Source organism: Aphelocoma coerulescens, chromosome 7, assembly GCF_041296385.1.
Source record: "Aphelocoma coerulescens isolate FSJ_1873_10779 chromosome 7, UR_Acoe_1.0, whole genome shotgun sequence".
NCBI lineage: Eukaryota > Metazoa > Chordata > Aves > Passeriformes > Corvidae > Aphelocoma > Aphelocoma coerulescens.
The window spans coordinates 32942877-32962785 of NC_091021.1; the positions used below are offsets into that span (position 1 = coordinate 32942877).

At 38.2% G+C, this 19909-nt stretch overlaps 1 protein-coding gene across 1 annotated transcript in view; it reads right to left on the reverse strand.

Moving 5' to 3' along the window:
* NCKAP5 (NCK associated protein 5) overlaps positions 1-19909 on the reverse strand; it is a 334856-nt gene that overhangs the window by 158715 nt on the left and 156232 nt on the right. The window contains exon 4 of the mRNA XM_069021208.1: positions 15041-15174. Within this exon, the coding sequence (XP_068877309.1) occupies positions 15041-15174 (134 nt within the window). The remainder of the gene's footprint in view (positions 1-15040; positions 15175-19909) is intronic.

Sequence of the window (19909 nt, forward strand, 5' to 3'; positions counted from 1 at the left end):
TTGCAAAAATATATCAGAGCAAATTAATGACATTTATAATAATCTACTGTGTTCAGAAATTACAAAGATATGATCTGCCATTCCTCTGTTTATCAGAAAGTAAGGTATCTCTGTTGTAGTATTTAATACAATAAACCTTTTAAATCAGCTTTAGCGGAACTCAATCAGAACGTGCTTGCAGTGAGTAATATTCTGTACTGGACCTGAAAGTTTCTTATTGAAATAGCATCATCTATGCCACACTGAATTTTGAAACCCAAAATTATACAGTGGCTTGATTTTTTTTTTTTTTTTTTTTTTTTTTTCCCAAATGTTCTTAATATGATTTGGAAGCCTGCAGACTTAGACCACGTAAGCAGAGCTTTCATCTTCTCGATTAGTGAGAAGACTGGTGCTGACTGCAAACATCTCTACACTGGACAGGAACCTTTGGAAATGTGTGTCAGGTATTTTTCAATTTAGGGATTTTAGAAAATATATTTGTAAAAGGTCTTGTATAATCAGTAGCACACTGGTGGTTAGACCATGGAACTTGGAAATTCAGAGAGAAGAACATTTTCCTGACATCCAGCAACACTGTTCTCTCCCATTTAACCCATTTCTCATGTTCAATTTTAATCTTTTTTAGTATTTTTAAATATTAATTCAATGCTGCTTAACAGGCTTGACCAACTGCTACTTTGTTTTTCAGGAAAACGTTCAATGCCTGATGAAGAACTCAATCCTCTTATCCACCTTATGAAGTTCATCAGAGTCAAGATTGGGATCTTTTGTGTCAGGTGTGACATTGCTTTACTGAAAAAACAAAGATTTACTTTGCAAAACACTGTGAATTCTACAGATGAGAAGTCTCATATATGTATGTCATACATATATGTATGACAAACAAATTTGCTTTTCCTTTACTAGTATTTTCTTCTGCTGCCTCCACAGGATACACTGATGGGGACTGAAATCCCCATCTCAGAAACTGGGTTATTTGCCTCTCAACTACCCAGAGCAGCTACTGGAGAGGCCCCAGGGACACCTCCTGCCTCACAAACCCATGCAAGGGACATCCACAGAGAACCCTTTAAGGAAATCAAGACTTGTCCCTCTCAAGGCTTCACTCCACTCATAACAAAGGGTGGCAAAATGAAGCCTTCTGCTCTGCCACACCCCCTCAAAAATAAACACACAGATATTTATCAAGTGGCCTATTTATGAGGTTATTTTCTTAAAGGAGAGGACCTATTTCTACCCACATCCTACTGGGGAATTTAGTTTTGTTGTAAAACTCCTGGGGAAGCACTTGTGTCCCTGTTCTGAACGTCTCAAATCCTAAGGAACCATCATAAAACCTAAAATTTTGTAATAAATGTTTAGCCTTTCTTTGTTTTCAAATGTGCTTTTCAAAATATCGTTTAAAATTCTTAACAAGAAGCATTCCAGTATTTCCTTCCTCACTAAGCACAAGTTACCTGAATTTACCATTCTTGATTCTGGAAAGGGAGACAAGACACACAAGGATTTGTCCCTTTTCCTGCTCAGTTCCCTCAGCACTGGCTGCTGTGGGTGTTTTTAATGGGAGTTAGTTGGCTGGGTCAGAGCAAAGGCACACACCTTCTGTGCTATAATCACTGTCTCTGCCCATAGATCCCATTTCATAACATAACTGCACAATTTTGATTAATCACACCGGATTCAGGTGGACTGTGCTCTTTTGTTACTCACTCATCATTAAGAACACAACACCAAAGCACACGCTGGGTTATTCTGGAGGCCCACAAGGCAGATTTTTTATACACATACATGCACAACTACTTTGAAAGACATCAGGTCTGATGATCTGCCACTGATGGGGTTAGAAATAATGGGGTCAGTAGCCACTTGAAACATTTTTATGGCTTCCATTAAATGCAATCTGTCTGTGAATGACTTGACATCTGTTTAGAGTTCATTTGTGTCTTTTCATTCTTACATGTATCTTTTCTTCACCTAGTAGATGGACCAGATTTTCAGTTACCAAGGTTTTCTTTCAGTGTTTAAATACTTCCCATCCTATTCTTAATGCTATGTATAATTTGACAGCAATATTAGTTAGTGAATTGTTCAGAATTTCTCTGTTTGCTTAGCTGTGAAACGTCACTATTTTCATTTCGAAAACAACAGAGGAAACAAATCCCAAGAGATTTTGAATCATTTTCATAATCTTCTTTTAAAACCAACTGATTTAGATGCAGGAAAACAAAGGTTGAAACATGTTTACACAAATGTTTCTTCAGGTCAAAACCAGAAAATTTCAAGCTAGGTATACTCTGAATTATTAAATCATATTGTTTATTACACCTGTATCAGCTTCTGTAACATGGGACACAACCAATCTTTACAAATTTCTATTTCCACAGACCAGGAAGGCAGTGAAGCTATCACTACCATTTATTAAATTAAGGTGTTTTTCAAATGTAGGTTTTAAATTTCAGGAAGTGTGATTATTTCTCCTTGAAAGAACCGCTTATCTTCCTAACATACTTTGTTGACTGTGTGACCAAACCACTACAACTGTTATTTCTGCAGGATTTGCATCCTCTTCATCAAAAGCAGTGCTGCAGCTCAAGTAACCAACGAGGAGCTGGTGTCAATCCTGACCAAAAACACTTCACTGAGGAGCTCCCTGCACAGCAGTCCAGGGAATATTCCTCGGGGGAACAGGCAGGCTGGGAGGATACACTGATGCAGACACTACTTCTGGTGCTGTGTTACTCATTGAATACTTCCACATCAGCTACCACCCCAGTGTGGATTGACCCCGAAATATTCTGGTGGGAGGAGGAGTGTTTCTTTTTAATTTATCTCTGCAGCTTCACAGGCTATTAGTTAGCTGCTAAACCAGCACTTGTCTTGGAAAATCCTAACAAAGCAAGTAAATCAAGTTCTCAGAATGCCTAAAATGTGCCCTTGTGTATTACTTGCATTACTGTTACTGATATGTACACACAACAGCAGATGCATTTAGAGGTTTAACTAAAAAGTTTGAATACAAAACATTAAGAAATAAAAGATGATACTCTTCCTTTTTTTTTTCTCTATTTAATCCCAATGCATTTATGAAATTGAGAGCAATATCATTTACAGAATAGCTAGCAATGTTTTGGGTTTGTCCATGTAGCAGAAATAAACAGAATGAGCACAAGAATTGGCTGGCCCTCTTTAAATGTTAAATTAACTTCAATACTGCAGACATAAATTTCTGTTAGAATTACATAAGAATATACAGAGACTAAACAAGATGCTTAAAATAAAATATGTTCTTATCTACTATATTTATGGGATTAAAAAAACCCACTGTCCCGCTTCAAATTAAGCATCAGAATGAAATCACATCCTCAAAGGAATTAGTTAAACAATCCTAATCCTCCATCTTCTAAATCCAACACTAACTCTCAGACTTTATACTGTTTAATCTGAACAGTGAAGAGGACCATCATCTAGTTCTCTGAACAACATCATGATTAACCCTTCAAAATGAGAACCAAGGCACAGACTGAAGATTCAAGATGAATCTTCCAAGATTCCCACACCACATCAGAATATTTAACTAGAAACATGACTAATCATATGAGCTTTGCCAAACAGCAGAAACTCAGCAAATACCAGTCTGTCCTGACTGCAAGGATTATAAAACTGGCCATTCAGAAATTCTGCTGTGTGGTGGTCAATATGTATTTGTAAAAGGAACCTGATAAAAGAGCAAACATGCATAAAGTGAGCAGTATTTATGTGTATTACAATAAGAGCAGCTCAGTACAGAATAGGTGTGCAACAGCAACAGTTGGACACAATAAATATTCCTCAGTGGGCATGGTGAGATCATGGCAGAAGTATGTTCCAGGATTGCTCCTGACAAGGTGGGGCATGAAGCTTCTTGGCCTAACTTTAGACACAAAAATTTATGGGCAAAAAATACCTACCAAATAAGTAGAACAAGTCAATAAAATAGACAAAGTGAATTAAATTACCTGGTTATAGCATGAATTACAAATTATTCTCCACCACAGGCATATTGGTTGTATTTATACCTAGATTAATATCCATATTAAAATGCCAGATTATTGTAAACAGAGACTGTATCTTTTAGATTTAAAACATTATTAACTACTCAATAACCTTCATAAATTGGAAGGGAACGTTTTGAAGAACCTAGATGAAATAATGAATCAGTGAGTTTTTCTCATAGCACGGTATTTAATTTCATTAGGACTTCATCAATGCCAATACTGCTCCATAGCATGTGCCAAACTAATGATAAAAGGTTATTTCAAATTTTCATATACTCCAGATGGCAGTGATTCAGAAAGAATCTCACTCTTTATTTCAGCAGGATTAGGAAACCTCTTACAACAACCTCAGTTGACATTTCTCATCCTGCCAGCACTACGGTGGATCCTGATGCCCGTGTTTCACATTGCAGCTGCCAGTATAACTGTACTATTACACACTGGTTGAGAGCACCCATACAGCACTGCAACAAACACTAAATATGTCACAAAATAGGGCTCACAGTGAAATGCAGTCAAGTCCAGAACAGGAAAATATCGTTCATTATTTTGCAATGCTATAAATTTCAGCTGAATGAAACCTAGAATATTTAAAATATTTTCACAAGGACACTCAAAAAAGTACAAAACTAGTAAAACCAGTGACCTGTTATTCTCCTCTGTATACACTAAAACTGTCAACAAATATTTCAGAAACAAATCCAAATGGCCTGTTTGAAACTCAGTATTTTTTAACATCTTACAGTAAATTCACACCAAGATAAGAGACCCTCCCACTGTTCACTGCACTGGCTTAGGCAAAAGGGGCTCTTTTCTCAGCAAAGGGCTGGGACTATGATGTTAAGAACAGAATTTGAGAGACATTTGCCTTTTAAGGAAGACATGGACAGCTGGATTGTTTTGTGGTTTTCTCTGCTCAGTTTGAGAATAAAAGCGTAGCAGCAGCAGACGCAGTACATGAGAAGATGAAGAAATACTTTGTTTTTAACAGCATTCATAATCTGAGATACACTTGTAATTAACTCAGTCAAGTCCCTAGCTTTTTAATCTACTGATTACCTTGCTCTGCCTTACCTGCCTTTCATAAAGTAGTAGTGTTGGTCAGAATTTTGTTTTCTTACTGACTTCTCCAGTAAAAAGCAATATACACAAAAGCTTATTGTTACTTGCTTATCATCCACACATAACCTATAAAGGATCAGTTTTCTCATGGTTTGTAGACACAAACTGGAGGGAATCTGCCAGATGAAGACAAGCAGAACACAGCAATAAAACCACAATCAATTCAGTGCCTACAAAAGGGCTTTAGGATGAAGGATCAAACCTACAGCTAAAGAGAGAAAAATGTTTCCTTCTCATCAGGTGAGGCAGAGTCTCAACCCATGCCATGTTCATTCAATTAACACACTGCAGCTTGCTAACACTGATAAGGCTACTACAATTTAATAATCTAATCTGTATTCCTAGAGACTGAAAACTCAGTTCAAAACACACAATTGGTTTGGATTTCCAGTTCTGGCATGATGTACATCTTTCTCTGCTGGGATGGAAAAATGCACAATTAAATCCTACAAATATAGAAGAACAAAAAACACTAGCAGAAAAAAGTATGTCAAGTTCTAAAATGCAGCACAACCTCCTGTGCCAAAACAAGACTACAGAAATCCCTGTTCCTTGTAGTGTTAAGCCTCATGATCTCACATCTCCTCCTAACCACTTTACTCATGGCAAATGCAGCTCTTCCCTGGCATGCCACTTCTTCCTTCCTATCTGGAGTGGTGGTGAAAACCAAGAGTAAAATCCCTTATCTTCCTAGAGAGCAACTGAACTGAGATTCAGTTATCATGAAACAGAATGATGCAAAAGAAAAATCTTCTCCAAGGTAAAATATAAACTAAGAGTGTGAAACAACATCCTAAAAGACTAAAAGTGATCTCTATGATGTGACTTGAACTGGATTTGTAATTTTTTTTGCATCCTTTTGCAGCACATCCTTAATTATCTGGTTGTCACAAGAGGAGCTCATTTTTTCGTGCAATACAATATTCTACTGACATCCTTTGGACAATGTTTTCAGGATAACCTATCTGTAGTTATTACACTGCATGCTTAGAAGACAGATGCTTTCTGAAATACATATTTAATTAATGCTATTTAATACACAGTTTGACTGAGGGGTAGTAGTGCCCAATTTGTAAAATTTGAGATCATGGGATGGGCACTACACACAGAATTAAAACCACATTAACCTGAAACAATCATCTACATTTGGTTACAGTATCTGCAAACTGAAGCACACATTATGACCAAAGATAATCACCTTAGGATTTTTGGCAATGCTCTACAATGAAAGCCATCTGAAATAGAAGACAGTAACTGTTACTAAACTGTGACAGAATCCCTGTGTAGTTAGGAGTTATAATAATATTAGTCATGTACGTTCAGGATGATTAATGATACCTCAAAAACTATCAAGAAAGTAGCAATTAACCCTTTACAGGCAAAGCCCATGGTAATTACTGAGGTCCCTTCCTGCAATAAGCCAGACATACCTGTCTCTTATTGTTACATTTTTAGTGCAGTTCCCTGGCCCCATGCAGGAGCTGGTGAGGATCTGGTTCACCAATTTCCTTATTTATTTGAATAGTTTGAATCATGTCAGACGACTTGAAACTGTTCCACTTGTCCCTCAATGTTTCATTCTTAAGAAGAGAAATACTGGTTCCTTTCCATGGGACATTCCTGCTGCCAAGTCTAGATCCAAACCTGGGGAGAATCCAAAGAAAGACCTCACAGCTGTCCTTGCTGATGCTGATGGACTAAAACCAAGCACCTTTTCTTTTTGAAATCCCATTTTTTCTTCTACATGGCATATGTCAAGAAAATGAACCAGCAACATCCATGCAGCTGAAACAAACTCCTTTTGCCTTCAGGAGATAAATCCCTGAGGACAGACCTGCAGAGCATCTGTGAAAATGTAGTATTAGAGTAAGGCATGAATAATTAGAAGAAGTAGGTCTATGAACTGATACAAGGAGAACAAATTCCATCCTCATATCTTAATATTTATCATATACCCTTCGAAGCCAAGCTCCAAAAAAGTGTGCATCTAGTGTAATAGCTTTTCACCTTTAACTATACTCACTGCAACCTTTAATAATCATATTTGAAATGTGTGCATAGAAAGAAACACACACCCAAAATGTTTTGGTAAAAGAGTAAGATTAAAACTAATTTTTTAAGTTGCCCTGTCCAATTTTGAGCACTGAAGAACAAATGAACTGCTGCACAGGCTGTTACTTTAGAACAATACTGTGGAATAATTACAAGTTCTAAGATAAAATTAAAATTACCATAATAATTCTCCTGTGAAACAATCCAATCTGTGCAGGCTACGAATTGCTACTAGGTTGAAAAAATGCATTACCACCTCAAGTCAGGCAGATAAATAATTCTATTTTCATTAGTTAGTGGAGATACTTAAAAGGTTATGGAGAGCAGGATGAAAAACTGATTATATTTGCAAATTATGTATTGGTCATGTTCAAAGACCAGCTCTTTACCCACACACCAGCATTAGAAAGCCAGCTATGCAAACTGAGAGTAAAGATATGATTCCACAAAAGTTTCTCACTGAGGAGAGCAGAAGTCCCAATCTATAGGGCCCACCTTTTGGTACAACAGGTGATAGATATCAAGACAGGGACATCTTTGTGCCTGTTTTCCTGTACTGTTGCTTGTACCACTTCTTTTAGAGTACTTTTGGAAAAGGCCTTTTCTCCTCCCTGCCTCATATACACATGAAAACCAGAAAGCCTTGCTTTAAATCTAGACAAAAACAAAAGTATTCCTCTATTATTCTACCCAGAGAAACAACAGCCAGGATTTCATGATCTCCTCTTTTCCACTTATTTGTACCTCCCTACTACTTAAGGCACTAAACTCCCCAAAAGTGCTTGAAACACTCTTTTCCTTCTGTCCTTAATGAGAGTTGAATCATAGAATGGTTTGGGCCAGAATGGTTTGGGTTGGAAAGGACCTTAGAAATCATCTACTTCCAACTCCACTGCCATGGACAGGGATGCCACTCACTAGGTCAGATGTACAGAGGTCACACCAGCACATTAAAAAGGATGAGCACTTTTCAAGATCAGATTTTCTCTGCTTGCAATTAAAATGGGAGTGTAGGCTCCCTGGTCTAGTTTGATGTAAAACTGTAAAGGTAAAACTTAGACTCAGTCAACCAATGAACCTTTGAAGGTTCCAATCATGTTCATAGAAGAGAAGTATAACTATGAAGCTCATTTGATTTTATGTCAGCTTTTTAATCATAGCATTCCCTCATGGTTTAATTTGCTCTGTACCTACCACCATCAATCTGAATGCACACAACTGCCCATTAATGATACATTTACAGTTTACAGCACGAGTTTTATAGTACAAAAAAATTACTAATACAAGCCACCTCAAGCACCTAACAGGAAAACAACCACAAAAATTGTGATCATAAACTCACGTTCCTCTCTGATCCATTAGTAAAGAGGAACAGTTGATAATCTGCAAACTGCATATTGAGCATGGGTTTTCAATCATGTGACAAAAGAAACCACAAGTCTGAGAGGATCAGTACACTAAAATGGGATAAATCCATGTTGTTTGTGTAGCAATTAACACTAATCATGAAATCAGAGGATCAGTCTTATTTATGCCGATTTTAAATGTGTGTGTGTTTGAGACTCTCTGGGGTAAATATTCACTTTGAAGAAATCAGTCCCAAAGTGTGGACTGACAGAAGCTCAGAACTCAGTGTGGACTGAGCTCGTGTGTGACTGAGAGAAGCATAGGAAAGACCACCAGTTGTGACAGGCACATGCACTGGAGGTTTCAAAACTTTCCTGTAATTTCCATATCAGGAAGGGGTCATTGATAAAAAGTGCCATTGTACAATACTACTGGATAGGACAAGAAGTCAAAGAGAGATGGAGTCACTGGACTGGTGGAGAAAACAACTCTGCTGGACAATCCTGTAGCCCACACCAGACTGATGCTTTTAAAACCAGCCTTTTATTTTACCAGAGTCATCCATGATAGATCCTAAGGTAACACCTGTTCTTTGCTGGCCTTTATCTCACCTGTTCTTACCCAGTTGAATGCCTCTAATCAATTTACTGGGACATAATTTCTATTTACACAGATCTCTTTGAATAACTGGGTTCAAAATGGTAAATGACAATACTGTCTCAAAGGTGACTCTCTGTAGTATTATTCCACTGTAAGGATTTAAGACCTTTATCACCCCACTGCCTGGGTATTTCCTCCATTTCCTTTTTAATATTCTTTTGCTATACAGATATTACGAAACTGATAATTTTTTAAAAGTCACAGGTACGCAAACAATCGGAAGTAGTGAATTTTCCATGTTCGGGTTCAGAAAAATGGATCTGATTTTCACATGAATAAACTAGACTTTGAAGACTTCTACCCAATGAAACAGGAAGCAGAATATCACTTAATGTCTGAGAAATCAGTAAAAGGCAATAGATGCAAACTTCCAGAAATCTGAGTATGATGCATACTGTGAGCACACAGACAAATACAAACCAGACACAGAATTTCCTGAGCACACAGATCACCACGTGTCTGCCTGTGGAAGATAAAATTACCTTTTTCCCTGGTCCCCATGCAAGAAGCTTTCAGCAACTAAGGGCTGTCATGAAACACTGCCACACAATTTACCAGTGCATCAGGGTACTGAAATAGGGCTGGCTCTTAATGTAGCCTCAGTGCCTTCAGAGTCCACAGAAGATGGAGAACTGGAGGCCCCTCCCTGTGCATCTTGAATAATGCCTGGAGCAATGCAATCCTTTGCTCTCTGAAAGTGCTACACAAGCACATATACATCATGCAATACAGCTTGCTGTAATTTCTGGTCCTGGCATGACTTCTGTGTTTCAAGTTTATCCTGGTTCCTCAGTCACTCTCTGCAGTCACTCTGAGCTCATTGCTTTTGCTCTTTCTCAACTTTAGTATGAAAATATTATTTCAACCTGATGGTTTCTAATGTGAGAATGAGAACTTTGTTTTTGAAGAAAACTGAGACACCACACTCACTGAAGGTATTTCTCATGTGTACGTATTTTCAGAACCACCATATTCATACACAGAATTAAGAGTGGAAAAAAATTGAGCCTGGTATCAAAAATGATAAAATTTCTGTTTTACTTCTTGTTGGTCAAACAACAGGAAACCAGCACATTTAGTACAAAGTAGCCCAGAAACTGAGTGGGGTCAAACTCCATATAAACTTGGGGCAATCTCCTCTTTCGGGCTTAGTTTCATGAGTTTAGTAAAGCCATTCCTTTATTTTCTGTCAGATGAAAACTATTCAAACAAAAGCTCCTTGATCTTACTTACAATAGTTCTTGACAGTTCTGAGTAACTATTATAGATGAAATATGTATCTAAGTGTTGTAGATGCCCATAAATAAAAATACTAATATACTCACCACAACAGTGTTAATCAAAAAGAAACTTCATTCTTTAACTCTGTCAATTCTAATCAAAAGGTAAGATCAATATCCTAAGCAGTAGGTCAGAGCCCCAGAAAAGCAGCATTCACACCATGTCCTGAGGCTTGGAGAATCCAGCAACTTCCCCCATTTATCTCTGAGCCAACCTGGTTCCCACAACAATCCTACACACAGGCCATGCAGGGAGAATGACAGGAGGCTACTGCAGAACTACACAAACAAGAATTGCAGTCAACTTCCTCTGTAGTCTCCCTCTGAGAAAAGGAGTGAACTCCCACACAGTATTTTACTTATCCCTGCTATGACAGAATCAAAGGAATGCCATCAATAGCTGCCAGGAGAGCATTTTAATCTCTAAGATTAATCTCTTAGAAATTAGATTAAAATGTTATTAGTGGTTGAATTTAGACAAAGTGACCAACCACAGGGGCTACTGAGCTGGTGTGTACTTCCCAGACATGGTCTTTGTTGGAGGTAGATTACCAGTCATGGCAGAAAGGCCACACAGGCCTTCTGAGAAAGGCAGAGAAAGCAGGTGTGACCTCTAGATCAAGCAGACCATAGAAATTAAAATTGATGACTCAACATCAACACGCTGATGCAAAGCATAAAAGTCTCCTTATCACAGCTGTGAGGAAAACAGTTATCATTCCCAGTCACCTGCTGGCAAGACAGAACAGAGCAAGGGGAATTAACAATCATAGGAAAAAACCACAAAGGCTGTGCCTAAACCAACAGACACACAGTCCTTTTATGCCAAGTGTGGTAGCAGTCATTTTTTCCCCTGTCAGAAGCAACAGGCTTAACCCTATGGTCAATATTAATGTGAGGGGAATGTACAGTCTAATGAGAACTGCACTCATCCCATTCACAGGACTCTGGCAGATCAAACAAGGACCATTTCCTATTTTTCCAATAACATCTATTCTTAAAAGCCTGAGGCAATTTTCCAGTCACAGACATTGGTACCAATAAACAACACAACCTCAACTGAAAGAGTTTCTGAAATTTACCCAAAAGGGATTTTAAGATTTGATAATGGGCTCTTCAATTACTGTTTCCAGATATACTTTATAATAGAGTTTATTGAACTTGTTTCATTCAGACCAAAACAGTGATCAAAGTAACTAAAGTAAAGCTACCTCTTTTACTGCTTTAACATTTAATCCCACTTTAGAGTCACCTGAACTGTTTCATTCAACAGCCAACAAGTTCTATTGCTTACTGATGTACAGCAGGGAAAAGCAATCAATTTATTTGTGTCTATTAGGGTGCTTCTTAGAATGATACTATAAATCACACCTACTGCTGTGGGCAGAGGTGTTGCATTTCTGTTCCTACTCTTGTAGGAAAATGCTGAAAGCAGGAAAAGCACAGCTGAAACCAAGAACAAGGGGGTAAATGAGACACAGTGTATAACAACAAAAATGGGAAAGTCAGACTGCAGGGCACTGTCTTGGAAGAAACTGGGCTGATTTTTTCTTATGGGGTAGGTCTCTGTGCATTTGAGCAACATGCAGCTGTACATGTCATGCCAAAAAGAGCCTTATGGAATTCAACAGCTGCAGCAAAGCAACAGATCTCAGTGGGTTTAAGAAAGAAAACATCAAGTATTTCAATTCAAGGTGAGATTATACTAAGGCAATGCAAAGATAACTGCATCCAACTGCAGTGTAAAAACCCAACTTTAGTATTAAATATTTTTCCTGCAGGGTTTCTCCACACCTCAAACATATTTCACCTCCAATAAAATTAAAAATCAAATTTAAAACTTCTTGGACACACAATTCTGGAAAAGAAACTTGGTTTTAAGAGCTCTTTCAGCAGGTATCACATATTTATCAAACCAACTACTGTGTCACTTTAAGGCTGTGGCAGATTTATACAGGTGTTAAGAAAGAGAACTTCGATTTATTTCAGACTACTAAGCTGAAATATTGCTTACTTGGTAACAACAGAAACGTCAATCAATAAGAAAACCCCTTGCCTTCTGAAGTTCTCCATCTCAAATCATATGCTTATATGACAGATTAAAGTTTTCCCACAATTTCATTTATGAATAGGCAGCAACACTCTCCTGATTACATAGGTCAACTTACAGATTACCACTCACTATTACATTTCATTCTTTCAATCATGCAAAGAAAATAGCTTGAAATGTAAAGAAATATATGTAGAAATGTCTAGGTAAATCCTCTCAGTTCAGGAATTACATATATTGAAAAGATTTATGCTATAGTATATCTTCTTACATTAGTTTATCTACATCTGAAAGACAGAATGTTTGAGCCCATAGTATTATTCTCTAGTCATCTTCTTCACTTGATATTAACATTTCCTTCCATCACCATTTGTCTCATCCTGTTTAATTGTGCTCAATTTGAGAAGTTGCAAATCCTTCAAACAATACAGAATTTCTAAGCAGCACAAGATTATCCAGCTTCCAGTTTCATTATTTGCTCAAGCAGGGTAAAAAAAAATACACTCATTTAGGAAGGAAATCTGTTTGTGTAACCAAATATCTGGATATTCTACTCAACATCACAAAAAACTCCTTTAATATTCATCATAACAAACATAATGTTTTAAAAGAAAACAAAATAGTTAAGTGACACATTCTCTTCCTAGCATCTGGCCTACACTAAAATAAAACCACAGCCTGATGAGGCCAACAGGAGCTTTCCTCACTGGACTAACAGGGCAAACCAAGGGGCCATTAATGAAAAGTGATATTTAAGTTTGCCTTCAAACAGTTTAGCCAATGTGCAGTCGGCCTTAAAAAGAACATAATGCTGATTTAGATGGCCTTCACCTTTATCTAAATCAAAGGGACAGACATAAAGAGACAACTTTAATTCAAAGAACTTGCATCCCTCTGCTTCTCGATAGACCCGAGCACGCTCGACTGCAAATAGCACTGGAAGAAAAAGAATGGATTAATTTGAAGATAGTGGACTTCAGGGATCCTAACTAATAAAATAGTTATTCTTTTCAGAAACATGGTAGAAATGAATCAGACTACTGCAGTTCCACAGGAATAATGAAGAGCTCTCCTGAAAAGATCTGAATACGCAACAGTTAAAGTTTTATGAAGGTGCTGGGAGTACCACTCTGGAGATTGCTCTCCCTCACCCCTTCTTTTCTTAACCATGGCTCCATCACCTTCAAAGTTAATTTCCAAGGTTTCTAGCTATTGCAACAATAATGCTGTTCTAAAATCAGGACCTCAGGAAATTCTTCCTTAAGCAAAGATTAATATACAATAGAGAAAAATATTCTAACCAGGATACTGGTTAGAATACTCATGGGATGGATTTATTTTGTGTGTATTACTCCAGGAGTCTTATCAGAATACGTAAAAATGTAACCAAGGATCAACAAAGAGGAACAACAGAAAACTAAAAAAGAAATATCCTTAACATTTTTAATGGAGAATTTCAGAATTAACTGAATACTTTATGGTTTTTTAAACATTTTTTTTTAATTCTGCAGAGAATTAATGCAAATCTTCCAAACACAAAATAACAGAGGAGAACAAATTTTATTATTTTTATCAATGGTTTTTGCAGTGTTGCTTAGAAACCCAGATTCAAATCAGAGGAGCAGCATGGCAAACACTGAGGAAAAAAGAAAGCAAACCACAAAAAATGCCCAAAGCAAAAAACCCTAAAAACCCCAAGAAACATAACCAAGGAAAAAGATAACTCTCCAGGGTTTTTTTGCCTTATACAGCTGAACTTTAGCTTTTCAACAATTCAGTGGTCTAAGGGAATGGGTTAATATTCAGTCTTGATGGAAAATATACAACACGAAATTCCATTGTCTCTTGATTTTTTGGATTGTTTTGTTTCTGTTCATGTGACAAAAACAATGAAAAAAATCTGTTTGATGTACAAGATCTCATCATGCATCACGAAAACAATAAATAACTCAGATCCTTACTATTATCATATGAATGGTTTGTGTTAAGCCCCGTTCTAAGCTGGTTCTCTTGTAAATGGAGCTCTGTTCTAGCCCAAAGCTCTGGCCCAGACAATGAAGGAAGAGATTTGAAGCAGGTCCAAGCAGGATGAGCTTGCCCAAAGCTGCCAAAATGCTTCACTTTTTTCCCTCTCTTTATTCAGATTGATCAAACTCATTCTTGTGTAGCACAAACAGCCACATACTGACTTATCTGTGGCATGCACTTCTTGAGAAGTGAAGACATACACTTAGAAAATTATTGGGAATTCTCAAAAAACGCAAAATCCCTAGAAATGAAAATTTTCACCATCCCATAAAATGATGGCATGAGCCTTTTAAGTATTCTAACAATCATTTAGCCAAGAGCAAATGATCTCTACAGAATTTCAGAGGGAAGGCAGTTTTTGCCTTAGATTAGATCCATTCAAGTTATCAACAGGTCTGAACAATGTTTCTGCACCAAAGTATGCTCTTCCCATCTTCTGAATGCAGTTTACTCGTGCAACATACCTGGAAAACTGTTCCTGCAGCCCCCGCATCTGAGCTCTGCTCCGCTCCGACTCCAGGGTCACCTCCCGTAATCTTTTTTCACTCTCGAGTCTCAAATGTCTTTCTTCCTCCAACTGATGTATCAGCTTCTCACGCTGAAATGCCATAAAAATGTATTCGTTAATTTTACACATAAACCATGCTTTTAGGAAAAAAAGAGATTTAATTTGGGAAGTATCATCAAAAAATCAAAATAATTAACCTACTAATCCAGTCCTATCATTTTCGTGCAGCAATGTTGCACAGAGAAGAATTTTTTCAGAATATCCCATCATACTGAGCTACCCTTCCTCAGTTCACTCATGGATGTCAGCATATTGAAAAACAAATACCCACCTTCTCCTTCAAAGGGCTTTTTCTTCACCTCCATTCAAAACAAATGTAAAAATTACATTTGAGATTTGTGACCCATCTTGCTTGAATGCAGACATGGGAAGCATGGAACAAGTCAAGAGGACAACTTGTCACCCATCTCTTAATGATTCAACCTCATAAGGAGGAAAAGAACCTGATTCTGCAGCCACTGGTTTTCTTGTTTTGGCTGAGAAGAGGATCCCTATCAATAGAACCAAGTCTATTTGAATTTATTTAGTGAAATACTATGATAATGAATACGTTTTTAAAAACTGAGTACAAATCAAACCAATATGAGAGCGATAAAAGTGTCATTAATTTTACTAATGGTTCTCAAAAGCAAGTGGTTGCTAATTCTTAAAACATAGGACCAAAAACCTCAACCCGAAACATACAGCACTACCTGGATAAATCTACATATGTCATGGCCTAACCCTTTTTTTTTAAAAAAAAGAAAGAACATAATATAAAGGGTACCTAAAGATTTTAAAATCCTACTTCAATAGTGGCTAAATATAATTTAAGAGCAGCAGAAAAATTAACCTAGAAGTTATTAAAAATGTTATTGCAATTAAAAAAAATGTATTTACAGCCTTTTCCATGTGACCCTGTTAAATGGAAATGAAATTAAATTTTATCCTTGTGAATTTAAATGAGATAACAAATCCATAAAACCCCCAAGGATTTTACGTGGTACTACACTCTACTCTGTCAGTGATGGGGTTCCCATGCCTAGGAACAGGTCAAGTCATTGTGAAGCTACAGTGGGTTCACCACCCATCTGCTTTGTGCCTGTGATGCAGGGAGATTTGCAGCCTGTCAGACAGCCTGACGTAGTTCCATGTCTGACCTAAATTTTCATGACATACCTGCAAAACTGTATATAAAAATTATCCGTACAGTTTCATTAGTAAATAACAAAGGTATCTTAGAGATAAGCCATTAAATGGGGGAGACAGGCTATTTGTACAAATCTCTCAGCTATAAATCTTACTGGATAATAATTTACAATAGCAGTAACCAGGGGACCAAAAATATGAACATTGCCAAGTGGAAAATGGATCTTAAAGACAGTGATAAATAAACAGTTGCCACAAAGGGAGGCTGCAAAGGTTTAAATGAAATATCTATATGCTTGTGAAAAAATATACTCCAAGAACAGAGGGGTTCTGTCTGGTTGGCCATATGTAATACCTGGAAAATGGAAAACTGCACAACAAGAAACAAATTGCTGGCAAATAAATACATTGTTCTAACTAAATTATCTAATCACTGTCCTTACTGTTACATAACCATGTCCTGCCAGGTGCTGAGTAATCCTTGGCTTCTGCCACAGGAGGAAGAGCAGAGAGTTCAGCATCAGGCAGAAGATACACAGCAGTTTGTAGGGAAGGTTCACAAAGGATAACTCAGGCTAATGTTATGGGAATATCCACAGCAGTCGGTATTGCTCCAGCTTCAATCCCATCAATGCCAGCTTCACAATGATCCTGCTCCAGAGGCTCTTGCAAAACACACTCAACATCTTGTCACTGCTGCTAAACAGACATGTAGGATTGCCCGAATCAGTGGGTAACAAGGAAAATGACATAAAAGAAATACATAATTACCACCTAGGACTTAAGAAAAGCTTTCAGAAGACAGTGGTGCCTACAGAAACTGGGCTCAAAACCAAACGTGCAGCTCTCCCTACAGGAACTGAGGAAACTCAAGTGCTGCTATGAACACCTGAGTGGCTGAGCTGACTCAAGGCTGTGCCTGAGCTACCTGACAGAAAAGCTTAACTACGACAATGGACTGTAAGCCAGAGATTCAGCCATGCCTTCAAGGCTTATTCAGCATCACAAGAGCCACAATGATCCTATTCTGATACAGCAACTACCTCTGCATTTCTGCTATGCTGACCATGCTCTGGTCCTCAAATAAATCTTCCTACATTATGTACAAAGCCAGATCTCCACGGGAAGGAGAGACAAAAGGTGACACTCTGGAAAGCAGATGTGTATCCTGCTCTCCATCTCACTGCCAGGATGTTTTGCAGGTTGCTCACAGCTCCACTGTCTGTCCTGCAGAGGGACTGTGCTGTACCTACAGGCACGGCCACGCTCCTGCTCATCACAAACCCCACCTTCTCGTAAAGAACTGCATAGACAGCAGAGATTCACAAACCCAACTTCTCCCTACAGGTCAAAGAGCTGTGCAAGCTATTTCTAGGTTTTCTTTACCTCTTGCTGATAAGTCAGAGAATGCTGTTGCTGCCATTTACTCCTATTCACGTGGGGATGTCTGTGTTATAATCCTACACAGAAAGATCAACACATCCACATGGGGATTTTTTCTTATCAAGAAAGAATATAGAAATTACCTTAAGAAAAGTACTCTTAAACGAACAACAAATTTGCTTAAAAGAACAATAACATTACAGGAAAGAGATCCCTAAACATTAGGAACTTCTGGAAAGAGCTAAATGTCTAGTTCCAATTCAGCCACCTCACAGGCAAGAATTACAACAGTTTATATGAGCACATACTGTTGCTGTACAGAACTCCTGCTCCTTTCAGGGTAAGGGATGAACAACAAAGTCACAGTCACAAAGCTACAAGACACGAAACAAAAGCACTGACCTATGGCCCTGAAATTCTGGGTTCTCTTCCCAGCTACCAAATTCTCCAGTATGAATGGGGCAAAGATTTGCCCATGGGACAGCTGCACAGCAGCAACACCATCAGCCCTCACTGCCAGAATTCCTCACAAGAATTTATTGGCAACCTTGCAGCACTTCTGCCATTTCTTGTAGGCAGAAAGCAGATCGGCCAGCCAGATCACAGACATTAAATACTGTGAAGTGGGGAGAAAAAGGAGTAAAAGGCCACCCATACTTGGGAAGTTTTCAGTCTGCAGGACACAAAACACTCAAGTATACTACACACAGAAAGTAGCTCCCAGCTGTAGTGACCTTATCCACCAGAAAAGAGAATTAGATTTTTATTCAAACCCAGAAAATCCATAATGAAGTGTCAGAAGAGAGAAGTGAGCCTAACGTGCAGAAAGGCCAGGATTAAACAGAGATTTTTTAGATTTTTTTTGTGTCCTGGAAGAAGAAAACATATCCCTGAACTTTGAAGGAATTTTGTGCTGACATAATGCACTTTATAAGCTCCTCTGTGCTAACCCCACTTTATTCCTGTGCAAAAAAAAAAGGCGTGTGAGAAGAAATAAACAGAACTGGTTAAAGGTTTTATAGTGAATATAAGCTTAATAGAAAGTAATTGAATTAGCATGCTATGTGAAGAAAAGGTTAAATAAAAAAAAGTATCATGTGAAATGCTTCAGTTCATTTTAACACCAGAAAAATCATTGCCATCTTCCAATGAGGTTATGTATTCCCATTTGCCAATTCCTCTTTAATTGCAGATTCTTCTCTCCATGAACTCTGCTCAAACTATTTTTCCCTGCTTCCTCTCCTTGCATTCTGCAGCACAGCTGAACCCTTCTCTTCTTAGAAGCATAACCTTTACTTCACTCTTGCTTCCCCTTTTCAGCCTCCCCAGAGAGCCTGACTTTCATCACATCACCCAGTCAAATTCCTGATAACTTTCCAAACAGGCAAAAAATTGATGTGAACAAACTAGAGTGAAAGACAGTGTTAGCAAACTCTAATGATACTTTCATGCAAGTACTGGAATATTTTAGCATGGAACAAAGTTTCACAGGCTGCTCATTATGCTCCTGAGCCAGCACCTGCACTTCACCGAGCTCATTTTTGTGTAGCTGTAGAAATGTTCGTGTCAAAATGTTTCATTCCTCATCCAGGCAGGCACATGTACCACACATTAAGTCATTTTTCAAAAGCTAAGGAAGGAATCCAATGTGAGCTGTTCATGATCAAAACAAAACGCATGAAAACTATTTATAACAAGATTGGAAGTAACGCATGTGTTTGACAGAAAAATATGATTTGTTACTCAGCACTCCATGAAGAGACCAAGAGACACCATTTATTCTCAGAGTTACTGGTTAATAGCTGCTCTCTTGGTCTAAGGACCCTGTGCAGCCATACAAGTGTCTCCCCAGAGGAGCTCAACCATTTGTGCCTCCTTTAGTTCCCCTGGGATGTGTCACAAACGTCAGCACCCGGTTCTTTCACATTCTACCAAACTGCAAATGTCTTGTGTGGGGAGTGAGGAAGCATGAGCGTGCATGGGGCAGGTGGCAGCCTGGAAGGCAGACAGCAGCACATGGTGCTGCAGGGATGCACAACAGGTCCTTTGCTTCTGAACAGTCTGACACCAGCACACAGAGGGAATGTGTGGCACAGCAAGGTTTGGCACGGAAAGGATGATGCCTTACCTCTTTTTCCTTTCAGGGGTGTTTAATTGCTAACTTTAAATCTAGACATGGATGACACTAAAGCCTTCCAAGTCAGGGACTTGGAGGTTTAACTCCTTTACCTGTTACTGCTGGTAAAATCATCAA